Raw genomic sequence first — 25918 nt, forward strand, 5'->3', positions numbered from 1 at the left:
ATTCATTTGTGAAGCCATCTGGTCCTGGACTTTTGTTTTTTGGGAGTATTTTTGATTACTGATCAATTTTATTGCTAGTAGTCAGTCTGTTCAGATTTTCTATTTCTTCCTCATTCAGTCTTGGGAGATTGTATGTTTGTAGGAGTTTATCCAGTTCTAGGTTGTTCATTTTTTTGGCTTATAATTGTTCATAGTAATCTCTTATGATTTGTATTTCTGTGGTATTGGTTGTAACTTCTCTTTTATTTCTGATTTTATTTATTTGGGTCTTCTCTCTTTCTTTATTGATGAGTCTGACTAAAAATTTTTCAATTTTGTGTATCTTTACAAAGAACCAGCTCTTATTTTCATTGATCTTTTCTATTAGTTTTTTAAATCTCTATTTTATTTATTTCTTCTCTGATCTTTGTTATTTCTTTCCTTCTGCTGACTTTGGGCCTTGTTTGTTCTTCTTTTTCTAATTCTTTTAGGTGGATCATATGATAATTCTATGGTCAACATTTTTTTTAAGTTAATTTAATTTATTTTTTATTTATTTATTTTTGGCTGTGTTGGGTCTTCGTTGCTGTGTGCGGGCTTTCTCTAGTTGTGGCGAGCGGGGGCTACTCTTCGTTGTGGTGCATGGGGTTCTTGTTGTGGTGGCTTCTCTTGTTGTGGAGCACAGGCTCTAGGCGCGTGGGCTTCAGTAGTTGTGGCTCATGGGCTCTAAAGCGCAGGCTCAGTAGTTGTGGCGCACGGGCTTAGTTGCTCTGACGCATGTGGGATCTTCCTGGACCAGGGCTTGAGCCTGTGTCCCCTGCATTGGCAGGTGGATTCTTAACCACTGCACCACCAGGGAAGCCCCTACGTTCAACATTTTGAGGAGAACCAAACTGTTTTCCACAGTAACAATGCCATGTTATATTCCCACTATAAAGGTTCCAATTTTCTACATTCTCACCAACTCTTGCTATTTTCTTTTGTTTTTTGTTTGTTTTATAATTGCCATTGTAATGGGTGTGAAGTGATATCCATTGTGGGTTTTTTTTTTTTCCCACCACGAGGGAGTCCTTTAATAGAGACGGGCGGACAGGGGACACAGCTCGGCCCTGCACCTGCAGTGCGGCGGCTCCTCCCCCACCTGGCGTGGCCCCAGGGTGGACATGGGAGAGGTGTGGTTTTAAAAAACACAGCGAGACCAATTCTTCACTTTCACAGAGAAGGGGAACTTGGGGGAGCCGAGTCCGAGCCCCGCCTCCAGCAGGAGGGAGCCTGCTGCCGCCCCCCACCCCACCCCCGTCTGCACACGGCCAGGGCAGGAGCCCCCGGCTGCAGAGGCCCAGCCACCCTACATCTGTCAGCGTTTCTACGCTACGTACACTGTTGTGCTGTAGAGGCCCCACCCCCAGCGTCAGCCTGAAGCCTCAGGTGGGAGGAGGGACGCCCCCAGCCCCTGCCACCATTGTGGTTTTGATTTGTGTTTCCCCAATGACTAATGATGTTGACCATCTTTTCCTGGGCTTGTTGGCCATTTGTATGTCTTCTTTGGAGAAATATCTATTCTAGTCCTTTGCCCATTTTTTAAAAATTGGATTGTTTTATCTTTTTGTTATTGAGTTGTAGGAATTCTTTACATATTCTGGATAGTAAACCCTTATCAGATATATGCAGTTTTCTTGTTGTGTTTTTGTCTGGCTTCAGTTTCAGGATAATGCTGGTCTCATTGAATGAGTTAGGAAGTGTTCCCTCCTTCTCAGTATTTTTAAATGTTTGAGAAGGGTTGGTATTAATTCTTCTTGAAATATTTGATAGAATTCACCACTGAAGCCATCTGGTCCTGGGCTTTTCCTTGTTGGGAGGTTTTAGGATTACTGATTCAGTCTCTTTACTTATTATATGTTTATTCAGATTTTTTATTTCTTCATGAGCCCCTTTTGGAAGTGTGTGTCTTTCCAGGAATTTTTCTATTTCATCTAGTTTATACAGTCTGTTGGTATGCAGTTTTTTGGTATTCTCTTATGATACTTTTTATTTCTGTCTGTTATTTTTGGCTGTGTTGGGTCTTCGTTGCTGCGTGCAGGCTTTCTCTAGTTGAAACTAGTCTCTAGTTTCAATGTCCCCTCTGTCACTCCTAATTTTAGTAATTTGAGTTTTCTCTACTTTTGTTTTAGTCAACCTAGCTAAAGGTTTGTCAATTTTGTTGATATTTTCAAAGACCCAACTTTTGGTTTTGTTGTTTCTCTCTATTGTTTTTCTATTCACCATTTTGCTTATTTCCCCTTTAATTTTTATTATTTCCTTCTGTTATCTCTGGGTTTAGTTTGCTTCTCTTTCTAGTTCCTTGATGTGTATGGTTATATTATTGATATGAGATCTTTCTTTTTAAATTTGTGGGCATTTATAGCTATAAGATTCCCTCTGAGCACCACCTTCACAGTATTCCATAAGTTTTGTTTTATTCTGTTTGCATTTTCAGTCATTTCAAGGTAATTTCTAATTTCCCTTGTGATGTTTTTCACTCACTGGGTTGACAGATTTTTTTCTTTCTTTCAGCACTTTAATGACTTTATTACATTGCCTTTTGGCCTCCATTTTTCTGGTGAGAAATTCACTTATTTGTATTTATGCAGCTTGGAGTGTGCTGAGCTTCTGGGGTTGGTGGATATATATCTTTCATCAGTTTTATGAAGTTCTTATTAATTAACAAATATTTCTTCTACCCATTTATTTGTCTCTTTTCCTTCTGGGACTCTTATTATATGCACATTAGATCATATGATATTGTTATACAGAGCTTGGGCTCCCTACCCCGCCCCCGACTCTTTCATTCTCTTTGTTTTAATTTGGATACTTTTTTTTACCAGTTGACTTATCTTCAAGTTCACTGATCTTTTCCATTGCTATGTCCAGTTTCCTGTTATGACTATGTAATGAATTTCTTTATTTCTGACATCTTATTTTCCAATTTTTTGCATTTTCATTTCACTCTTTTTCATGGTTCCATGTCTCTGCCAAAATTACCTAGTTCTTCCTGCACATTGTCCACCTTTTACAGACTGGTTTGTTACTATTTCTACCATAGTTATTTTAAAGGCTGTGTCTAATAATTCTAATATCTGGGCCACCTTGGAGTCAGCTTATATTGACTCTTTCCTCTCTTGATCATGGGTCACTTTTTTTGCCTTTTCTTATACCTTGTAATTTCTTCATCATTTGACAGACATTCTGTATGAAAGAACAGTAAAGTTGGGAATAAACAATATTTCTTTCCAGAAAAGGACATGCCCTTTTTTTCCTTTTTCAGGTTGCTAGAGTGGGATTTAAGTTAGTCTAATCTATAGTTGATCTGTGTCTGGGCTTTGTTGCAGCTTTAGTTTGATTCAGTTTAACCACTGTCTTCAAATGTTCTCATGCAGGACCAAGACTTTCCTTTGCTACAGTCCCATGTTTGAGCACTAGAGAGTGTCTAGAGATTTTGAACAGTGCTTCACAGCTGAGTACCTACTTCTCAGAACTGTGGGAGATCTCTCCTTGTTTCATAGCCTACTTGTGTTGCTAGGGAGTTCTCTTTGCTCTCCAATCCCACTTTATACTTTCTGTACCTTGAGAGATCTCTTTCAGCACTGCCCCTCCCCCCCTGGCCTTTTGAGGGCAGCCACCCTGTATGCTATAACGGCTTGGCATGCCTCTGAGGTGTTTCTGTCATATCTCCTGCCCAGATCCCAAACTTTAGAGTTGATAGCTCAGATTGCCTCAAGGAGAGTTGCTCAGCTCTTCTCTGCTTCCAGCTGTTGGTGACTGACCCTGAGCCCTCCCTAAAGCCTATGTGAAAAAGTTGTTCAGTAGGTTCAAGCTCCCTCTGTGGCTGAGTTTCTTAAGATTCTAATTTGCTATGCCAGCCTACATGTGACTGTTAAAATTTTGGGTGGCTCCTTTTACAAACCCAATCTGTGCTGGATTCTTTCTCCTCCTGCTGTTACATCAGGTATGAAAGCAGCCATGGGCCTCTTCTCTCCTACTGCGAGCTTATCACTTTCTGGAATTAGTTCATTTAGGTCTCTTTGCTCCCATAGCTCTTTGATTTTTTTTTTTTAAACAATGGTTTTGTAGTTTATATGGCTTGTTTAGGTTGTGACAGAAATGATGTCTTCCAACTTTCTGTGAACAGACTGAAAGTAGAACTCCTAAAGTGTGTGCTTTGTTTTGTTTTTCAGATTAATATATTTTGGTGGCTATGGGTGTAGGAGACACAATGAACTCCAAGATTGTTTTGATGTTCATGATGCGTCTTGGGTAAGAGAGTAATCCCTGTTTACATTTTCCTCTAAGTTACTGTCACGTTACAGTCTTCAGAAATAAAGAATGCAGTTTTTCTCATTTTAATTTGCTGTAATTGATATTATGAAAAAAATTGTATTTTCTCTCTTTTGAATTTGGATTCAGTTGCAGGAAGTTCTCTTACCTAATTATATCAGCCTTCATGGCTACTGGCAGAGTAATGTCTTTTCTGATGCCATTAATCACTTATAGCTGCTTCTGTTAGAAAACTAGTGGCTTTAGCACAACTTGGAAAAACTTTGTTCTTAGGTAACCGCAGTGGCTGTTGCTGACATACACCTCCTTTTAGGTACGTCCACCAGAACTATTCATAGCTCAGTCTGGCTTCTGTATGAGAGTGAGTAAGTTGGTAGTCATATTACTTTTTCTATTTATTCTTACTGGTTAGAGAATAAATTATTATTAAGGAAAGAACTCATGACTTATAAAAATGAAATCTTTTAAAAGATAACTTTAAAAACCATTGATCTCACCACCAAGATACACAGTTTTACCTTCTAGTAGAATGTATTATTATTATACATTATTAATGTAAAGGTATATATACAGTTCATGTATATCTCTTTGTATATAGGTATTTAAAAATTCTCCATAGTCTTTATTTAGACTATGTGTGAAATTAATACATGCTAATTAATAAAACTGAATGGTTTTTAAGTGTTAAAAATGGTTTACATGGTTTTTGAGTTTTTAAAATGAAATATCTTTAAAGTTTTGCTACTTACAGTATTACTGATAATTTTTAGTAATATAACTTCCCATTAATTATGTCTACTCATCAGTGAAATCTCTCATTTTTTTCTCCTCTAGTACAGTTAGGCTATGATCATGTCCTAAAGTTTATGGTGTACAGGTAGATTTTTTCATTTAGATTCTAAACTAAGTAAATTATGTAGTTTATTTGGCTTGTTTGACAAGTCCTGACAAAAATGAATGATATATTCCTGACATATAACATAAAACTGGTACAGAGGTAAGCTAGAATAGTGGTAGAGGATTTCAGCAATGCAGAAGATGCTAAATACAGTCTAACTGCTAAATCTTTGCCTTGCCAATAGTTTCGTCTTCCTAGAAGGCAAGAGAGTGAGCATAAGTTTGATGCATAAGAACAAGGTGCTTGGTTAACTAGAATTGATTGGAATTTTTTGGAAAAAGGAATCATTGTTCCCTAAAGTTTCTAACAGCAATGATTAGGAATTCTGAACCTGTACTTTAGGAAAAGAGATTTCCAAATGTAAATATCATTCTGTTCTCTGAAATTTTAAAAGAGATATTCCTTTGAGAGAAGTGGAAAATTGTCAACAAGCAAAGTTATGACTCATGCAAGCAATACTACGAGAAGGAAAGTTGCCAGGTGATGCTGCTATGGCTTAGGGACCACACTTTGTGAGCCACTGGTATATGCGTTAGCTTTACGACTGTGGTTACACTGGTGTATGCGTTAGCTTTATGACTATGGTCACACTTAACTCTATTTCTGTAAAAGTGCCTATTATTTCACCAGTAAATATGCAGTGAAACTATAATACTAATCTAAAAATTATAAAAGCTTTTAAAAATATTTTTAAAATCTCTTTTTTAGGAAGAGCAGATATTCTGGGGATGGCATAATGATGTTCACATATTTGACACAAAGACACAGAGTTGGCTTCAACCAGAAATTAAAGTAAGTATTGTAAAAAGTCACCTTTATGTTTGTATACTCATTAATACTTTTAAAATCTATTTCTTTTACTGAGTTATTGGATTTCAGTAATTGAGTTTGTTATCATATACAAAGGGGTTCTCTTATGAGAACTGTTATTAGTACTTTTTTTTTCATTTTAACATCTTTATTGGAGTATAATTGCTTTACAATGGTATGTTAGTTTCAGCTTCACAACAAAATGAATCAGTTTTATATATATACATATGTTCCCATATCTCTTCCCGCTTGCATCTCCCTCCCTCCCACCCTCCCTATCCCAGCCCTCCAGGCGGTCACAAAGCACCGAGCTGATCTCCCTGTGCTATGCAGCTGCTTCCCACTAGCTATCTACCTTACGTTTGGTAGTGTATATATGTCCATGCCTCTCTCTCGCTTTGTCACCGTTTACCCTTCCCCCTCCCCATAGCCTCAAGTCCATTCTCTAGTAAGTCTGTGTCTTTATTCCTGTTTCACCCCTAGGTTTTTCATGACATTATTTTCTTAAATTCCATATATATGTGTTAGCATACGGTATTTGTCTCTCTCTTTCTGACTTACTTCACTCTGTATGACAGACTCTAGGTCTATCCACCTCATTACAAATAGCTCAATTTCGTTTCTTTTTATGGCTGACTAATATTTCATCGTATATCTGTGCCACATCTTCTTTATCCATTCATCCGATGATGGACACTTAGGTTGTTTCCATCTCTGGGCTATTGTAAATAGAGCTGCAATGAACATTTTGGTACATGACTCTTTTTGAATTATGGTTTTCTCAGGGTATATGCCCAGTAGAGGGATTGCAGGGTCATATGGTAGTTCTATTTGTAGTTTCTTAAGGAACCTCCATACTGTTCTCCACAGTGGCTGTATCAATTTACATTCCCACCAACAGTGTAAGAGGGTTCCCTTTTCTCCACACCCTCTCCAGCATTTATTGTTTCTAGATTTTTCGATGATGGCCATTCTGACTGGTGTGAGATGATATCTCATTGTAGTTTTGATTTGCATTTCTCTAATGATTAGTGATGTTGAGCATCCTTTCATGTGTTTGTTGGCACTCTGTATATCTTTGGAGAAATGTCTATTTAGGTCTTCTGCCCATTTTTGGATTGGGTTGTTTGTTTTTTTGTTATTAAGCTGCATGAGCTGCTTATAAATTTCGGAGATTAATCCTTTGTCAGTTGCTTCATTTGCAAATATTTTCTCCCATTCTGAGGGTTGTCTTTTGGTCTTCTTTATGGTTTCCTTTGCTGCGCAAAAGCTTTTAAGTTTCATTAGGTCCCATTTGTTTACTTTTGTTTTTATTTCCATTTCTCTAGGAGGTGGGTCAAAAAGGACCTTGCTGTGATTTATTTCATAGAGTGTTCTGCCTATGTTTTCCTCTAAGAGTTTGATAGTTTCTGGCCTTACATTTAGGTCTTTAATCCAATTTGAGCTTATTTTTGTGTATGGTGTTAGGGAGTGATCTAATCTCATACTTTTACATGTAGCTGTCCAGTTTTCCCAGCACCACTTATTGAAGAGGCTGTCCTTTCTCCACTGTACATTCCTGCCTCCTTTGTCAAAGATAAGGTGACCATATGTGCGTGGGTTTATCTCTGGACTTTCTATCCTGTTCCATTGATCTATATTTCTGTTTTTGTGCCAGTACCATACTGTCTTGATAACTGTAGCTTTGTAGTATAGTCTGAAATCAGGAAGCCTGATTCCTCCAGCTCTGTTTTTCGTTCTCAAGATTGCTTTGGCTATTCAGGGTCTTTTGTGTTTCCATACAAATTGTGAAATTTTTTGTTCTAGTTCTGTGAAAAATGCCAGTGGTAGTTTGATAGGGATTGCATTGAATCTGTAGATTGCTTCGGGTAGTAGAGTCATTTTCACAATGTTGATTCTTCCAATCCAAGAACATGGTATATCTATCCATCTATTTGTATCATCTTTAATTTCTTTCATCAGTGTCTTATAATTTTCTGCATACAGGTCTTTTGTCTCCTTAGGTAGGTTTATTCCTAGATATTTTATTCTTTTTGTTGCAATGGTAAATGGGAGTGTTTTCTTGATTTCACTTTCAGATTTTTCATCCTTAGTGTATAGGAATGCCAGAGATTTCTGTGCATTAATTTTGTATCCTGCTACTTTACCAAATTCATTGATTAGCTCTAGTAGTTTTCTGGTAGCATCTTTAGGATTCTCTATGTATAGGATCATGTCATCTGCAAAGAGTGACAGCTTTACTTCTTCTTTTCTGATTTGGATTCCTTTTATTTCCTTTTCTTCTCTGATTGCTGTGGCTAAAACTTCCAAAACTATGTTGAATAAGAGTGGTGAGAGTGGGCAGCCTTGTCTTGTTCCTGATCTTAGTGGAAATGCTTTCAGTTTTTCACCATTGAGGACGATGTTGGCTGTGGGTTTGTCATATATGGCCTTTATTATGTTGAGGAAAGTTCCCTCTATGCCTACTTTCTGCAGGGTTTTTATCATAAATGGGTGTTGAATTTTGTCAAAAGCTTTCTCTGCATCTATTGAGATGATCATATGGTTTTTCTCCTTCAATTTGTTAATATGGTGTATCACGTTGATTGATTTGCGTATATTGAAGAATCCTTGCATTCCTGGAATAAACCCCACTTGATCATGGTGTATGATCCGTTTAATGTGCTGTTGGATTCTGTTTGCTAGTATTTTGTTGAGGATTTTTGCATCTATGTTCATCAGTGATATTGGCCTGTAGTTTTCTTTCTTTGTGACATCCTTGTCTGGTTTTGGTATCAGGGTGATGGTGGCCTCATAGAATGAGTTTGGGAGTGTTCCTCCCTCTGCTATATTTTGGAAGAGTTTGAGAAGAATAGGTGATAGCTCTTCTCTAAATGTTTGATAGAATTCGCCTGTGAAGCCATCTGGTCCTGGGCTTTTGTTTGTTGGAAGATTTTTAATCACAGTTTCAATTTCATTACTTGTGACTGGTCTGTTCATATTTTCTATTTCTTCCTGATTCAGTCTTGGCAGGTTGTGCCTTTCTAAGAATTTGTCCATTTCTTCCAGGTTGTCCATTTTATTGGCATAGAGTTGCTTGTAGTAATCTCTCATGATCTTTTGTATTTCTGCAGTGTCAGTTGTTACTTCTCCTTTTTCATTTCTAATTCTATTGATTTGAGTCTTCTCCCTTTTTTTCTTGATGAGTCTGGCTAATGGTTTATCAATTTTGTTTATCCTTTCAAAGAACCAGCTTTTAGTTTTATTGATCTTTGCTATCGTTTCCTTCATTTCTTTTTCATTTATTTCAGATCTGATTTTTATGATTTCTTTCCTTCTGCTAACTTTGGGGTTTTTTTTGTTCTTCTTTCTCTAATTGCTTTAGTTGCAAGGTTAGGTTGTTTATTCGAGATGTTTCCTGCTTCTTAAGGTAGGATTGTATTGCTATAAACTTCCCTCTTAGATATGCTTTTGCTGCATCCCATAGATTTTGGGTCGTCGTGTCTCCATTGTCATTTGTTTCTAGGTTTTTTTTGATTTCCTCTTTGATTTCTTCAGTGATCACTTCGTTATTAAGTAGTGTATTGTTTAGCCTCCATGTGTTTGTATTTTTTACAGATCTTTTCCTGTAATTGATATCTAGTCTCATAGCGTTGTGGTCGGAAAAGATACTTGATACAATTTCAATTTTATTAAATTTACCAAGGCTTGATTTGTGACCCAAGATATGATCTATCCTAGAGAATGTTCCATGAGCACTTGAGAAAAATGTGTATTCTGTTGTTTTTGGATGGAATGTCCTATAAATATCAATTAAGTCCATCTCGTTTAATGTATCATTTAAAGCTTGTGTTTCCTTATTTATTTTCATTTTGGATGATCTGTCCATTGGTGAAAGTGGGGTGTTAAAGTCCCCTACTATGAATGTGTTACTGTCGATTTCCCCTTTTATGGCTGTCAGTATTTGCCTTATGTATTGAGGTGCTCCTATGTTGGGTGCATAAATATTTACAATTGTTATATCTTCTTCTTGGATCTATCCCTTGATCATTATGTAGTGTCCTTCGTTGTCTCTTCTAATAGTCTTTGTTTTAAAGTCTATTTTGTCTGATATGAGAATTGCTACTCCAGCTTTCTTTTGGTTTCCATTTGCATGAAATACCTTTTTCCATCCCCTTACTTTCAGTCTGTATGTGTCTCTAGGTCTGAAGTGGGTCTCTTGTAGACAGCAAATATATGCGTCTTGTTTTTGCATCCATTCGGCCAATCTGTGTCTTTTGGTGGGAGCATTTAGTCCATTTACATTTAAGGTAATTATCGATATGTGTGTTCCCACTCCCATTTTCTTAATTGTTTTGGGTTTGTTATTGTAGGTCTTTTCCTTCTTTTGTGTTTTTTGCCTAGAGAAGTTCCTTTAGCAGTTGTTGTAGTTGTGGTTTGGTGGTGCTGAACTCTCTCAGCTTTTGCTTGTCTGTAAAGGTTTTAATTTCTCCATCAAATCTGAATGAGATCCTTGCTGGGTAGAGTAATCTTGGTTGCAGGTTTTTCTCCTTCATCACTTTCAATATGTCCTGCCACTCCCTTCTGGCTTGCAGAGTTTCTGCTGAAAGATCAGCTGTTAACCTTACGGGGATTCCCTATGTGTTATTTGTTGTTTTTCCCTTGCTGCTTTTAATATGTTTTCTTTGTATTTAATTTTTGACAGTTTGATTAATATGTGTCTTGGCGTATTTCTCCTTGGATTTATCCTGTACGGGACTCTCTGTGCTTCCTGGACTTGATTAACTATTTCCTTTCCCATATTAGGGAAGTTTTCAACTATAATCTCTTCAAATATTTTCTCAGTCCCTTTCTTTTTCTCTTCTTCTTCTGGAACCCCTATAATTCGAATGTTGGTGCGTTTAATGTTGTCCCAGAGGTCTCTGAGACTGTCCTCAGTTCTTTTCATTCTTTTTTCTTTATTCTGCTCTGCAGTAGTTATTTCCACTATTTTATCTTCCAGGTCACTTATCCGTTCTTCTGCCTCAGTTATTCTGCTATTGATCCCATCTAGAGTATTTTTCATTTCATTTATTGTGTTGTTCATCATTGTTTGTTTCATCTTTAGTTCTTCTAGGTCCTTGTTAACTGATTCTTGCATTTTGTCTATTCTATTTCCAAGATTTTGGATCATCTTTACTATCATTATTCTGAATTCTTTTTCAGGTAGACTGCCTATTTCCTCTTCATTTGTTAGGTCTGGTGGGTTTTTATCTTGCTCCTTCATCTGCTGTGTGTTTTTCTGTCTTTTCATTTTGCTTATCTTACTGTGTTTGGGGTCTCCTTTTTGCAGGCTGAAGGTTCGTAGTTCCTGTTGTTTTTTGTGTCTGTCCCCAGTGGCTAAGGTTGGTTCAGTGGGTTGTGTAGGCTTCCTGGTGGAGGGTACTAGTGCCTGTGTTCTGGTGGATGAGGCTGGATCTTGTCTTTCTGGTGGGCGGGTCCACGTCTGGTGGTGTGTTTTGGGGTGTCTGTAGACTTATTATGATTTTGGGCAGCCTCTCTGCTAATGGATGGGGTTGTGTTCCTGTCTTGCTAGTTGTTTGGCATAGGATGTCCAGCACTGGAGCTTGCTGGTCGTTGAGTGAAGCTGGGTGCTGGCGTTGAGATGGAGATCTCTGGGAGATTTTCGCCGTTTGATATTATGTGCAGCTGGGAGGCCTCTTGTGGACCAGTGTCCTGAAGTTGGCTCTCCCACCTCAGAGGCACAGCACTAACTCCTGGCTGCAGCACCAAGAGCCTTTCATCCACACCGCTCCTTAATTTGGGATGATTCATTGTCTATTCATGTATTCCACAGATGCAGGGTACATCAAGTTGATTGTGGAGCTTTAATCCGCTGCTTCTGCGGCTGCTGGGAGAGATTTCCCTTTCTCTTCTTTGTTCTCACAGCTCCCAGGAGCTCAGCTTTGGATTTGGCCCCGCCTGTGCGTGTAGGTTGCCGGAGGGCGTCTGTTCTTTGCTCAGACAGGACGGGGTTAAAGGAGCCGCTGATTCAGAGGTTCTGGCTCACTCAGGCCGGGGGTAGGGAGGGTCACGGAGTGCGGGGCGGGCCTGCGGCGGCAGAGGCCTGGGCTAGCCTGAGGCGTGCCGTGCGTTCTCCTGGGGGAGTTGTCCCTGGATCCCGGGACCCTGGCAGTGGCGGGCTGCACAGGCTCCCCGGAAGGGGGTGTGGATAGTGACCTGTGTTTGCACACAGGCTTCTTGGTGGCGGCGGCAGCGGCCTTAGCGTCTCATGCCCGTCTCTGGGCTCCGTACTTTTAGCCGCGTCTCGCGCCCGTCTCTGGAGCTCTCTTAAGCAGCGTTCTTAATCCCCTCTCCTCGTGCACCAGGAAACAAAGAGGGAAGAAAAAGTCTCTTGCCTCTTCGGCAGGTCCAGACTTTTCCCCGACTCCCTCCCGGCTAGCCGAGGTGCACTAACACCCTGCAGGCTGTGTTCACGCAGCCAACCTCAGTCCTCTCCCGGTGCTCCGACAGAAGCCGGAGCCTCAGCTCCCAGCCCCACCCGCCCCATCGGGCGAGCAGACAAGCCTCTCGGCTGGTGAGTGCTGGTCGGCCCGATCCTCTGTGCTGGAATCTCTCTGCTTTGCCTTCCGCACCCCTGTTGCTGTGCTCTCCTCCGCGGCTCCGAAGCTCCCCCACTCCGCCACCCGCAGTCTCCGCCCGCGAAGGGGCTTTCTAGTGTGTGGACACTTCCTCCTTCACAGCTCCCTCCCGCTGGTGCAGGACCCGTCCCTAGCCTTTTGTCTCTGTTTATTTTTTTCTTTTGCCCTAACCAGGTACGTGGGGGGTTCCTTGCCTTTTGGGAGGTCTGAGGTCTTCTGCCAGCGTTCAGTAGGTGCTCCGTAGGAGTTGTTCCACGCGTAGATGTATTTCTGGTGTATCTGTGGGGAGGAAGGTGATCTCCGAGTCTTACTCTTCCGCCATCTTCCTCATCTGTATCAGTACTTTTTTTAATCACATATTTTTCTCCAGGCTAAACTAAGGTTTTCTAGAAAAATCTAAAGAGGCGCCGTCATCATTCTTTACCCACACGTGTAATGCCCTGATTTAATGAAGTCTCTTAAAAAGTCCTTGTGTAACAAAGTCCATGATTTTAAAAAGCCCATGTTTCATAAACCCTCGAAATCTTAATACTCTTTCATCTGCTAGTGAGCAAACACAAATTCACATTAGTTTACGCCATTAAAAAATTCTCACATAGCTGGGAAGTATATTTTGAAGTGGCTCACACAGTGGAAGAGCTACAGGGACCAGGACCTTAGGAACTGGAGCCAGTTATCCAACACCATCACAATATTTGCATCTCTCTGTTGGCTTCTCCCTGCTTCTCTGTGTGCTAGCTTTATTCTGTCTACTGCAGACTGTCCAGCTCATTTAGAAGGGAATATGGCCCTGGCTACACCAGCAGATCTTTCTATTGGTGCTGTATTCTGTCAATGTCTATATCTTTGTCCTAGAAAAGGACTCTGGCTCTACTTAGGCATGTTCCTACTCTATATGAGTCCCTGCTGCCAAGGGGATGACTGGCCAGGTCTGAGTCTCAGGTCTGTCCCTAGGGGAGCAAGGTATTGTGATTGGTCAGCTCAACGGAACTGTGCAGAATAGAATGCTGAACAGGCAAAACCAAATTTCTGTCCACTAACATGCACATATGACTAAATTTCCTTGCAGTTCAGCTTCTGTAGATGGTAGTGAGGGAGGTTCTGTGCAAAATAGCAGGTGTTACAAGGTTTGACCCTTCTCAGCATCCTCTTTTTCCAAGCAGTGCTTTTCAGGTTTTCAGTGCTCTTCTGTTCTCTTCTAATTTTGGAACTGATCAACTATCAGTCGGTCATATTTGTTGATTGAATTTTCCTGCAGTCAGCATTTTAATGTTAAGATTTATGTATTAATGAAATAAAAGCATCTTATCTCTGCTAAAATAATTTCGTATCAGCAAGCAGGTGGAGAGAAATATTATTGAGACTGGATCTACTGAAACTCATCCTGGATCTCTTTCAGGCCTCTTAACGCTCTGCTCCCTTAGAGAATAAGCAAGAGTCTGGAGCTACTGCAGGCATATTTTTAGAATGTACTCCTTGGGATAAGTGAACTGAGGTAGCTTATAATTAGTTCTTTGGACTTCAGGTCTTCCTGTTGTGATTCCTTCTCTCTCTCCTTACCTTAATCCGTACCCCTTCCCCCCTTCTGCACCAACAGCCTAACGGGCACTGACACTCTTTCAGTTAGTGTTTAACAGTATTTTCACTGTGATTTCTCTGATTATTTCTTCAAATAAGTTCTTACATTGTTTATATTATATCTGAAGGTTTTTCTGATGTGGTTGCAGCTAGAATTTGTTCCCTTTATTTTTTAGAGACATTCTTAAATTAATTAATTGTTCCTAAATATCTGCAGCAAAAGGAAAGGTAACATGGTAGAGTGTTAGAGTTATTGCTGTTGAAGTTGAAGAAACTGGTTGAAAAGAACTGTGTACTTTTAGATAAGCCATATAATGTCATCTGTTAAATGGAAAGTTGACAGTGTTTTCCTACATGGGACTTATAACCCTATGAGAACAGTAGAATATAATAGTGGTCTTTGGGTTATTTTCAGTATTTCAAATGACCTCATAAGCACTGTGCATTATTTATGCAGTTAGCCACACAGGCTAATGCAAATGCCATTACTTTGTTTTTGTTTGGACCGGTATGAACTCAGTTTATTCAGAAGCTTTGGTTGGATATTAAATGTATTTCATAAATAAAAAAGGAGAAAGTCAATATTTATTTCATAATGAATGTGTATATAGTAGAAGAATTTTTCCAGAATTTCAGATCAGGGATGGGGCAATAAAACTTTTGTTTTGTTGGAAGTATTGGGAACTGCAACACAAATGGTTCTTTCTCATTTATGGTTCTCTCTCATTTATTTAAGTGTTATATAGGTAATATCTGAATTATTTCTTACCATTTTGACCTCATAATTATTCAAGTAAAAAATTCTAGGAGGTTATGATATTGGATGTAGTGCTTAAATTTCCTGTGCCCCCATTTGGTAGCCAATGAGCTGAAAATGTTGGGTTCTTTCAGAACTTGGAATTAAATACATACACAGAAGTACCCACCATGAACACATGGAAATTATGCAGAAAATTCTTCCTTCAAACCTTATTCATTAATCTACCCATTATACCCTCTCTTTTCCCACCAACCCCAAACTTCTCTGAAGAAAAGTTCTGCTATATTTATTCAAAGTAAAGTATAAAGAAGTATTATCAGTTAATGTGAAGAGTTTTAGTAAGAGCTAAACACTGGCTTAAGCCAAGAATGAAGTTCTTATTGTGGAATTTGAAGCATCAAGAGTTTTGGGGGGCAGATTGATTTTTTTTAAGTCTCTGAGATCATCACACAGTGTACTGCTCACTCATATTAATATTAACTCTGTCTGTGTGTGTCTCTGTGTGTGTATGAGTGAGAGAGAGGGGGAGAGAAAAGAGAGAGGAAAAGGGAGGAAAAGAGGGGGTGGGATGGGCAAGGGAGAGAAAGAAAATGTTTTAAAAAATATATATATATATATATATATATATTTATATTTTTTTTTTTTTTTTTTTTTTTCCGGTACGCGGGCCTTTCACTGCTGTGGCCTCTCCCATTGCGGAGCACAGGCTCCGGAAGCGCAGGCTCAGCGGCCATGGCTCACGGGCCCAGCCGATCCGCGGCATGTGGGATCTTCCCAGACCGAGGCACGAACCTGTGTCCCCTGCATCGGCAGGCGGACTCTCAACCACTGCGCCACCAGGGAAGCCCTAAATATTTATATTTTAAGCTAAAATTTATGTGAAATTTTTTTTTTATACATTTATTTATTTATTTTGGCTGCGTTGGGTCTTCCTTGCTGTGTGCGGGTTTTCTCTAGTTGGGGCGAGCGGGGGCTACTCTTCATTGCAGTGCACGGGCTCCTCACTGTGGTCTTCTCACTGCGGTGGCTTCTCTTGTTGCGGAGCACGGGCTCTAGGCGCCCGGGGTCAGTAGTTGTGGCGCATGGGCTTAGTTGCACCATGGCATGTGGGATTTTCCCGGACCAGGGCTTGAACCCATATCCCCTGCACTGGCAGGCGGATTCCCAACCACTGTACCACCAGGGAAGTCCCTATGTGAAATCTTATTTTGCCAAATAGTGTTAGGCATTTAAGAAAAACACTTTAAAAAGTAAAGATCAGGGACTTCCCTGGTGGTCCAGTGATTAAGAATCTGCCTTCTAATGAAGGGCACGTGGGTTCAATCCCTGGTTTGCTGTGGGGCAGCTAAGCCCTCACACCACAACTACTGAGCCCGCATGCCTCAACTAGAGAGCCCGTGTGCCACAATAAAAGATACTACATGCTGCAAATAAGACCCAACACAGCCAAAAAAAAAAAAAAAATTAATTAAAAAAAAATAAATCAGTCAATATTGTAAAAAAAAGTAAAAATCAGGGTGAATAAATGTAATTCCTTAAGAGTAGTATTTGTCTATAATTATTACTATTGAGAACGAACTTTTGCATTAAGGTTTTGAATTAAGTTACATAGGTAATGGTAACTTAGCAGTCAAGTATTTCTCATACTGAGCATAGGAATGTGACTTCATTATAGATGTTTCAAGCCTCTGCTCTCCATTTTCTGATCTCTGCTTGCAGGGTGGTGTTCCACCGCAGCCACGAGCCGCGCATACGTGTGCAGTTCTCGGAAATAAGGGCTATATCTTTGGCGGACGAGTTTTGGTTAGTGTTTTTTATGAAAATGGTCTTTAATCTTTGATGCTTCTTACAAAAATTGATCCTTTGATTTTGTGGAATAGCTGAACATTCAAATAGTCTAGAGATTAAAATGTCATTCAATAATAACTTTTTAAAATCTTCTATTCCCTAAACGGACCATACATGAGTAATCACAGGTGATTATAAATCATATTTTAATGGGGGAGAATCCTTCACTCCAGTGATTTATCAGAAAAGTTTAATTTCTTATTATCTAAATCTTGTTAGTTTAAACTCATTTTTTCCCTTCCCCCTTTACACATTAATTTGGTAGCTCTATGCTAATTTTATTAATGCTTAGCATTGTTTCCCAATATATAAACTTCTGATGTTAAGTAAAATAGAGTTAATCCATTTTTAATCTGAATTTATTTTAAAACCAAAATTTTAGCCCATGAAATATGTAAAACACTGACCAATTTCATACACTTTTATTTTAGCAAACTAGGATGAATGATTTGCACTATCTAAACTTAGATACCTGGACCTGGTCTGGAAGGTAAGTTCGAAATTTAAGTATGTTTTAATCTGTAGGCATTTTTGTGTGTGGGGTGTGTGTGTGTGTGTGTATCTGCCTGCACAGACGTGTGCACACATGCATGGTATAACCCAAACTTGTATCTGTAAAACTGAACTGATATTTTCTTCCCCTTCAGATTTTTTGCTTAAGCAAGGAATATATAGATTTCAATATAGAGTTCGTTCTTTAACTAGACTATATAAAACATGAGAACACTAGCAGTTGAAAATTGATTATGTAAAAGTACTGGTTTTATACTACATATTCTTGAGGACTGGTCAGTAGAACAAATGAAGTTTTAATGGGATCATCACAGGTCAACAGATAACCGAGTGAGTCAAATTCTGATTTTACTGCTCATAATATATATTTAGCAATAGAATAAATATATTTAGCTATCAATTCAGCTGTTCATGTAATGATTTGGAATCAGACCTATATATTATGCCAAAGTATAAATACTATTAGAAATAAAACCTCAAACGTGCTAGAAGAAAATATAGCAGATTATCTTTAAAATCTTGGCATGGAAAAAGCTTTTATAAAGATGATATAAACCCAAAATTCATAAATTAAAAGACTGATTGATAAGACCATTTAAGAATTAAATATTTCTGTGTAGAAATATATACCACAAAAAGTTAAAAAGCAAATTGGAAAATGCAAACAAAAAACAAACTAGAAGTAATATTTACAGTATTTCTAACCAAAAGGGCTAAGATTCATAAGAACTCAGAAAATCAGTAAGAAAAAGACAAACAGGCCAATAAAAGTGAACAAAGAACATGAAATGAGCAACTCATAGAAGAAATACAAATATGCAGAAATTATTTTTAAAAGATGTCCAACTTCATAAATTATTAAAGAAATTGAAATAAAAATAATAGTTTCACTTACCGGATAAAAATAATTACAAATGATCAGTTTGTGCTAGGTTGTAACACAATTAGTGGGAGTTTAAATTGGTATAATTTTCTGGAAGGTAGTCTGGTAATATGTTTAAAATATAAAATGGAATTTCTACTTTGATCCAGAATTTCTCCTAAGACAAAAATTGGACAAGTGTTTATATGTGTGTGCATATATGTATGTGTGTGTGCACACACAACAAAGATGTTTATTGCAACATTATTTATAAAAGCAAAAACATGACATCAACCCTCATGTCCGTAAGTGGGGGTTGTTTAAATCATGGTGCATTTGCCCAATGAGCTGCTGTACTTCCATTACCAAAGGACAATATGCTTCATGGAAATATTCTGAAATATATTAGTTGAATGAAAAAAATTGAACAGAGTATATGATCCTATTTGTATATTTTTAATAAATGTCTTTATATGTGCATTAAAGTTAGGAGAGATATATACCAAATTATTAATGTTTCTTATTGCTGGAGGACAGGATTATAGGAGAACTGTCCCTTTTAAAAACTATTTTTGTGGTTGTTGAATGTGTTGTAACCCAAATGTTTTTTATAGTTAACAAAAACAGTAAAAATATTTCCATTTTGGAAAAAATAAATTACATCTTCTACCAACGGCCCATGTTATTCTGGATCATTCCAGAATGTTGGAGAATGGTGTGACCTCACCTCCTAAATTAGTTAAAGTTTTGTGCTTATGGTTTTGTTTCGTTTTGTTTGGCTGCACCATGTGGCATGTGGGATCTTAGTTCCCCGACCAGGGATCAAACCCATGCCCACTGCAGTGGAAGCATGGAGTCTTAACCACTAGATGGCCAGAGAAGTCCCTGTGCTTATGTTTTTATTTCTGTTTTCATTTTAAGAATATGACAGTATTTGTTTGAAATCTTTAGAGGTTTATCCCGGATCTGGAGTGGCTTGCATACTTTTATTGTGAAGTTAGAGTAGCATTTTCGGGAAATTCTACAATAAATAGACCAAAGTAAACAGCAACAGCAACAACAAAATTCCATAATATCCTTAAGGAAGTCAGCTGAAAATACAAAATTAAATGTGAAACAACAGTAAAAAATGACAGACATGAAAACATTTCTGTTAAAAACCTGAGGAAGTCTTACTGATTAACTAACAGTGAAGCCAAATCCAGCCTCTGAACACTGACACAAAATTAAATCTCGGAGACAGAGTTTTGGGTGAAGTAATAAAGAATAGCTTTATTGCTTTGCTAGGCAAAGGGAGCCACAGCAAGCTAATGCCCTCAGAACTGTGTGTCCCAACCAGGGGGAGCCTGTGAGGAGTCTTATAGTCCAGGGGCGGGGTTGCTGATAAGGATCAGGGTACGTGCAGGGCCCACATTCCTTCAATCCAGAGGTCATCTGGCGTCAGGTGGTGATGGGCAAACTGTGACCTTCTCTGGAATGAAACATGCTTCATCATGTAGTTAACATCTTGCATTTGGTGGAGGTTTCAGTTCAGCAGAAGAGCTCAAAGATATTATGTGTGTCCCTTGAGGCAGAACCAGGACCCTGCCCAAAGGCTGCACTATTGTTTCTTGACTGCTCCTCCCTTGTGTCTGCATCCTCTCCCTTCCCTGATTAGCAGCTGTTTGAACCTACCCTTTGGAACTCAGGGAAGGGGACACGGAAAGGCTCTTGTGCCCAGGAGCCCCACCGGGTCCAGCTTGGTTTCAGTAGGAATGATGCTCAGTATGCGTTGTGAATAACTAGGAATTGACTTTTTAATTTTCAGTCTGTGTTCTGGCCAAGTGGGATAGACATTAAATGGAAAGAAATTGTGTAAATTCTTCAAGAATTTAAGAATGTTTTAAAAATATTCTTGTAGGTAGGATTAGTAGAATCAAAATTTTTTATACTAGGGAGGGCAGTTTTTTCTTTTGAGATCTGAGATGATCAGAAAAATTTTGTTTTGACTAACACAGTACTTAGATTCTTCTATTTTTTTCCCTCACCACAGGATTCCAATTAATGGAGAAAACCCCAAACATCGGTCATGGCATACTTTAACACCAATAGCTGATGATACGCTTTTCCTATTTGGTGGACTAAGTGCAGACAATATTCCATTAAGTAAGTTGATTAAAGTTTAACCTACAGTTAAAATTTTATTCTTTTTTTTAACCTGATTGTATTTGATACTTAAGGTATTTTTACTTTTCTGATTTTCTGGTTTACCTTTATCCCCAACTATGTGGTTGCATCATGAATGAGAAGTAGAAGGCCCCTTTCCTTCCGTACCCTTGCTTGTCTAAGTTCTCCTGTTTCCTAGTGTAGGGAAAGGAAAAGTGGTTGAACCTAGAGGAATTAAAGACCCTTTCAACTGTAGTATTTCTGATTTTGTGTCTTCCTAATTTTTGATCCAGATGCTTATACTATAGGCTAGAATGGGGATTAGAAGAGGAACGTTTCCCAGGAAGCTCTAGAAATACAAGGTGGGAAGGCCAGTTGCTTCTCTTTTTGTTCCAGAACTATAAAGGAAAGTGCTTAGCTAGAGTTTTTAAACTCCTGTTACTGCTCATCCCAATGGCTGTGATTTTTGTAATACAGTTTTTCTTTCACTAGTATAATTGTGGCACCAAGAAAGACAAGTGACCAAGAATATCCACTTAGTTTGACAAGTGTCTTGTAATTTAACGCAGAAGTTTTCTATGGCTAGAGACATTTTTCTTAAGAAACTTTATATACCATTAAAACCATTTATATAATTTTATATAGGATCGAAAAACAACTATTTGTTTTTCAACAAAAATTTATTGAGCATCAACTGTGTATCTGGCAGTCTTCTGGCCAAGAAATGCCAGATGCTGGCTGGAGGAACAGCAGTTCCTCTAGGGGATGTTAGTTACTGTAGATTATTATACTTCTCTAATTTGTGGGGTATTTAATTAAAAAGGATTTGGAATCTAATTTAAAAACTAACATCGGGCTTCCATGGTGGTGCAGTGGTTGAGAGTCCGCCTACCGATGCGGGGGACACGGGTTCGTGCCCCGGTCCAGGAAGATCCCACATGCCGTGGAGCAGCTGGGCCCGTGAGCCATGGCCGCTGATCCTGAGCGTCCGGAGCCTGTGCTCCGCAACGGGAGAGGCCACAGCAGTGAGAGGCCCGCGTGCCGCAAGAAAAAAAAAAAAAAAACTAACATCTATACATCTTAAATATATACAGTATTGTATGTCAATTATATCTCAATAAAACTGGAAGAAAAAAAATCCTAAAATCTATCCATTTCACTAACAGTTGTTTAATATCGTATCTTCATGAGCTCTACTGTTTCAAATTCCTATTTGCTTTTTTTCATCATTGAACTATGGAGAATTAAATGTCCTAACTCCTAGTCTAGTCAGTTTCCTCCCTCAAAGATTCAGCTGAAGAAATGGTCATATGGGTATCAGATGATACCGAGAAATTACTTATAGTTTTGTTGACTGTGATGGTGGCATTGTGGTTAAGTGATAATAACATGGTGGCTGTGTAAAAAATGTCCAATTTTTTTTAGTGTTGCTCACTGAAATATGTTTGGAGAAAATGATAAGAGCTAGGATTTGTTTTAGAAGAATTCAGCAACAAGAATAACAAAAAGAGATAAATGGAGCACATATGGTAAAATCTTAGTAGTTGTTGAATCTGGGTTATGTGAAGGTTCGTTGTCATGTTCACTTGACTTTCGTACATGTTTGAGAATTTTTATGATAAAATATGCACATGCACAAAAAATAGTCATATAAATGTAGCATGATAAATTTGGGGAAAAAATTAAAATTTTATCCCAAACACCTAATCTTAATTTCTGAACTGTCATAATATTGCAGGTGATGGTTGGATTCATAATGTCTTAACAAATTGTTGGAAACAGCTTACACATTTACCTAAAACAAAACCCAGGTAAGTCTAGAAGTTGACAAATAAGTAAAATAGTTAAAAATTTTAAAGTATTAAATGTAGCACTGAATTTATAGTGTTTGCCGTTAAAACCAGAAACCATCAGGAAGGATATCTTTCAAATAAGCGTGATGTTACCCAAATAATTTAACTATAATTCTAATTATATCTGATTGTAGAAAGGAACTATTCAGTTTCTATCCGTATTTGTATATTTGAAAATTTTATTCTTTTAGGTAAATGTATAATCTTGCCTGATAAATGTGAAAAGGCTAAGAAATTGAAAGTATGATATAATGTTAATATTTTTAATAAGTAGACAAGAATGGGGTTGGCTTTAGTAGTAGTTATTTGGGTTTGGAAGAGATTTAGAGCAATTTAATGAGGAAATTTCTTTCATGTTGATCAAGTAGATGACAGATTATTATTTTTCTTTATTAACTGTATGATGTATTCATTAATGTAAATTTATTAAAAAAGGAAACAGTTGTTTGTGGTATATTATAGAGTAAAAAACTGTAGAAAAATATACTATTATTAGACTGCAAAGAAAATCACATTCGTACTGTATTTTTTTCTTATTTGATTGAATAGTATGATATATATTCATAGGAGATTCAAATTCAGTACCTTATAATCATTATGGTTAGTAATTTTATTTTTTTCATGCCATGTATTTCAGAATATTTTTTACTATAGATTATTTATATTAATGTGAAGTTAGTCAATGATATATTAATGCATAAGGCGATATGCATTTTAGACATTTAATAACAAGTAACTTACTTGAGAAAAAGGCCTGAAAATATTTATATGTAAATATATATACATATATCATTGTGTATATCTATATTAATATGCACAATACATTTAGAGTTTATCATAACTACATGTGTATCATAACTACATTCTTATATTTTCATGTATAAAAATTCAGTGGAATGTATTATTTTAGCAATTCTGGATCTTTTGAAATATATTGTTTAAAGAGTTTTATATTAAATTCAGGAGCCCAGTGTTCTAGTCCTTGCTCAGCTACCACTTAGCTTTTTGGCTTTGGGAAAGTCACTTAAAGAAACTGAGCATCAATTTCTTCATTATGAAATGAGGGAGTTGGACTAGATGAGCTCTTAGTTCTCTTCCAGTTGTTTGATTGTGTGAATGAATTAATTATAGACCAAAGTGGTGGTAAGAATATGTTTAATTTTCAATTGCTCCTATTTTATATTTCAATCCTTAATGAGTAATCAGAGCCATAGAAATATTATCAGTAATATATAGTTAGAACTGAGTTATGTAAAGCGATTTCTTTGAATTCCGCTAATGTGTCATGTAAATCATATGCTTTATTAGAATGTTTAGGTAATAAGTTTAGAGCAGCTGTGAGAGGACATAAGCTGTCTGTAAAAAAGAACATCAGGTTGCAAGCTAGATGTCACCAAAATCAAGGCAGGAAAGGCTTTCCAGTGTTCCTCGATGATGGAAGTCCAGGCCAGAGTTTTCCTAAGGCAGGTAAGACAGAGGCAGATCTATCTTCAGGTATGAGGTGAGGAGGAGAACAGGTGAGATACAGTTTAGTGTAAGGAGAACATATATATGTGTATATATACTAATTTTTTATGAAAGTAAGAATTTACTTAACATTTAAATGTATATTGTGAAAACTTTTCCAAGTTATAATTTGAAATGTAAGCTGCCCAATTCTCCTCTTGTAATTCTGTGGAAAGTTTCTTAACTTTGGTACTATTGACATTTTGGACCAAATTATTCTTTGCTGTTAGGGGTATCCTGTGCATGTGTAGAAGCATCTCTGGCCTTTACCCAGTAGATGCCTGTAGTACTGCGCCCACTCCCCCCACCCTCCCCCAACACACACCTGGAATTGTGACAATCAGAAATATCTCCAGATATTGTCAAATGTCCCCCTGGGGGCAAAATCATCCCTGGTTGAGAACCACCGTCCTACAGTGTAACACCCTCTTCTCCAAGTGTCATCTTAGATAAAACTGTGCTTGGGTGAATAGCCATCTATGTAGCCATATCTGATCGCTTATATAGGTGGGTATCAGCAAGGTCCCTTTTTTGTGTGTCTGTAAAAGATGTCCCATAGGTGTTGATATATAGAGCCTTAGGCATTGTTGGATTCATGAGTATTTCCAAGGTTACACATGGCTTTCTGTCCTGGAAATTAAGCTATTCCTTCCTATGAGGGAATTTGTTATACTCGATCTCCTTCCCTCAGTCCCTCCTCCAATCCCCATCCCCAACCCCACAGCATAATCTGAGTGTTGCTGAAGATCTGTGTGAATTTATGTTCTAACATACAAGTTGGAGAATTGGGCAGAGTATTTCACAAACAAAATTTCTAATGACTCGGTCCTATTCTGGGTCCCAAGTGCATTTGTCCTTGAATGTGTCATGATTGTTTGAGAAAACTATTTAAACAAATTGTGCATAAGCCAATTGTTTGCATTTGTGGAAATTAAAAGGATAAATGTACTAAAAATAAGTTATGTGGTAATAAAAGACATGATAATATGTAATTGTTTGGGGCATCCGATGCTTCAGCAATTTGGTCTATTAAGAAAAGTGGGGGCTTCCCTGGTGGCCCAGTGGTTGAGAGTCCACCTGCCGATGCTGGGGACACGGGTTCGTGCCCTGGTCCGGGAAGATCCCACATGCCGCGGAGCGGCTGGGCCCGTGAGCCATGGCCGCTGGGCCTGAGCGTCCGGAGCCTGTGCTCCGCAACGGGAGAGGCCACAACAGTGAGAGGCCCGCGTACCAAAAAAAAAAAAAAGAAAGAAAGAAAAGTGGGACTTCCCTGGTGGTCCAATGGTTAAGACTCCACACTCCCAATGCAGGGGGCACGGATTTGGGGAACTAAGATCCCACATGCTGCACAGTGCGGCCAAAAAAAAAAAAAGTAATCAAGTACTCTCAGAGGCAAAGCAATGATTCTGTAAAACTTATCATTTATTTTCTAAAATTGAGAAATTTATGTGTACTTTTTTCTCAGTTAGACCCACAGAAACATTAAATTTTATAAAACTGTAACATTATTTTTGGTAAATAATGTGAAATTAGAGATGGATATGAGCTATCAGACCATTTCCAAAACAGCATTAGATGCTCTGCTTCTTTATGAAATAATTTGTTTATTTAATCACTGAGTAAATTATGCTAGTATTTTGTGTTTGCTTTTGTTAATCAGAAGTTTTTGAGCACCTGCTGGATGCAGAACACCCTATTAAGCATTTTTAAGAATATAAAATTAGATTACCCAAATTCCAGTGGTGTGCTGGTAAACAGTTAACAACCGCTCTCCAGGAAAAACAAAACCAAAAAAAAGAAAAGCCCTAGTTTGTAGCATTTGCTGATTTGCACCATGGCCAATGTGATATCACTGAACATGGAGTTGATAGGCACAGTCGGCTTTACACCACTGGGGCCATTTTTGACCTTAAGGACCTTATATATAGTCTCGGTAGGGAGTTAGGAGACAAATTACATCAAACAATTAAAGTAGTATATAGAGCAATTTGTCTTCAAATGTGAGTTAGGAGATTATAAAATAAGCATATAAATGTTGAAAGGTGCTGAACAGAGAGGGTAACAGAACCAATCTGGGTGGTATTTGGAACACTTCCTGGAGATTTTGAGCCTGTTTTTTTTTTTTTTTTTTGAGCCTGTTTTTAAGGCTCTGAGAGAAAGACTTCTCATTTTAAGCCCAAGAAGCAGGGTGAACTAACAAAAGCCTAGAAAGTGGTACAAGCTTTTCTCTTA

The 25918-nt window shown here is 38.1% G+C and overlaps 1 protein-coding gene across 2 annotated transcripts in view; it reads left to right on the forward strand.

Annotated features, from left to right (window-relative positions):
- The window catches only part of KLHDC1 (kelch domain containing 1), a 61471-nt gene that overhangs the window by 17876 nt on the left and 17677 nt on the right, over window positions 1-25918 (forward strand). For both annotated transcript variants that reach the window (XM_027111174.1, XM_027111175.1), the window contains 6 exons: window positions 4194-4272; window positions 5900-5983; window positions 16679-16762; window positions 17239-17297; window positions 20215-20327; window positions 22066-22138. In XM_027111174.1, the coding sequence (XP_026966975.1) occupies window positions 4194-4272; window positions 5900-5983; window positions 16679-16762; window positions 17239-17297; window positions 20215-20327; window positions 22066-22138 (492 nt within the window). The remainder of the gene's footprint in view (window positions 1-4193; window positions 4273-5899; window positions 5984-16678; window positions 16763-17238; window positions 17298-20214; window positions 20328-22065; window positions 22139-25918) is intronic.

Source organism: Aethalodelphis obliquidens, unplaced genomic scaffold (assembly GCF_003676395.1).
Source record: "Aethalodelphis obliquidens isolate GAN/ISIS:26980383/991018 unplaced genomic scaffold, ASM367639v1 scaffold10, whole genome shotgun sequence".
Lineage (NCBI taxonomy): Eukaryota > Metazoa > Chordata > Mammalia > Artiodactyla > Delphinidae > Aethalodelphis > Aethalodelphis obliquidens.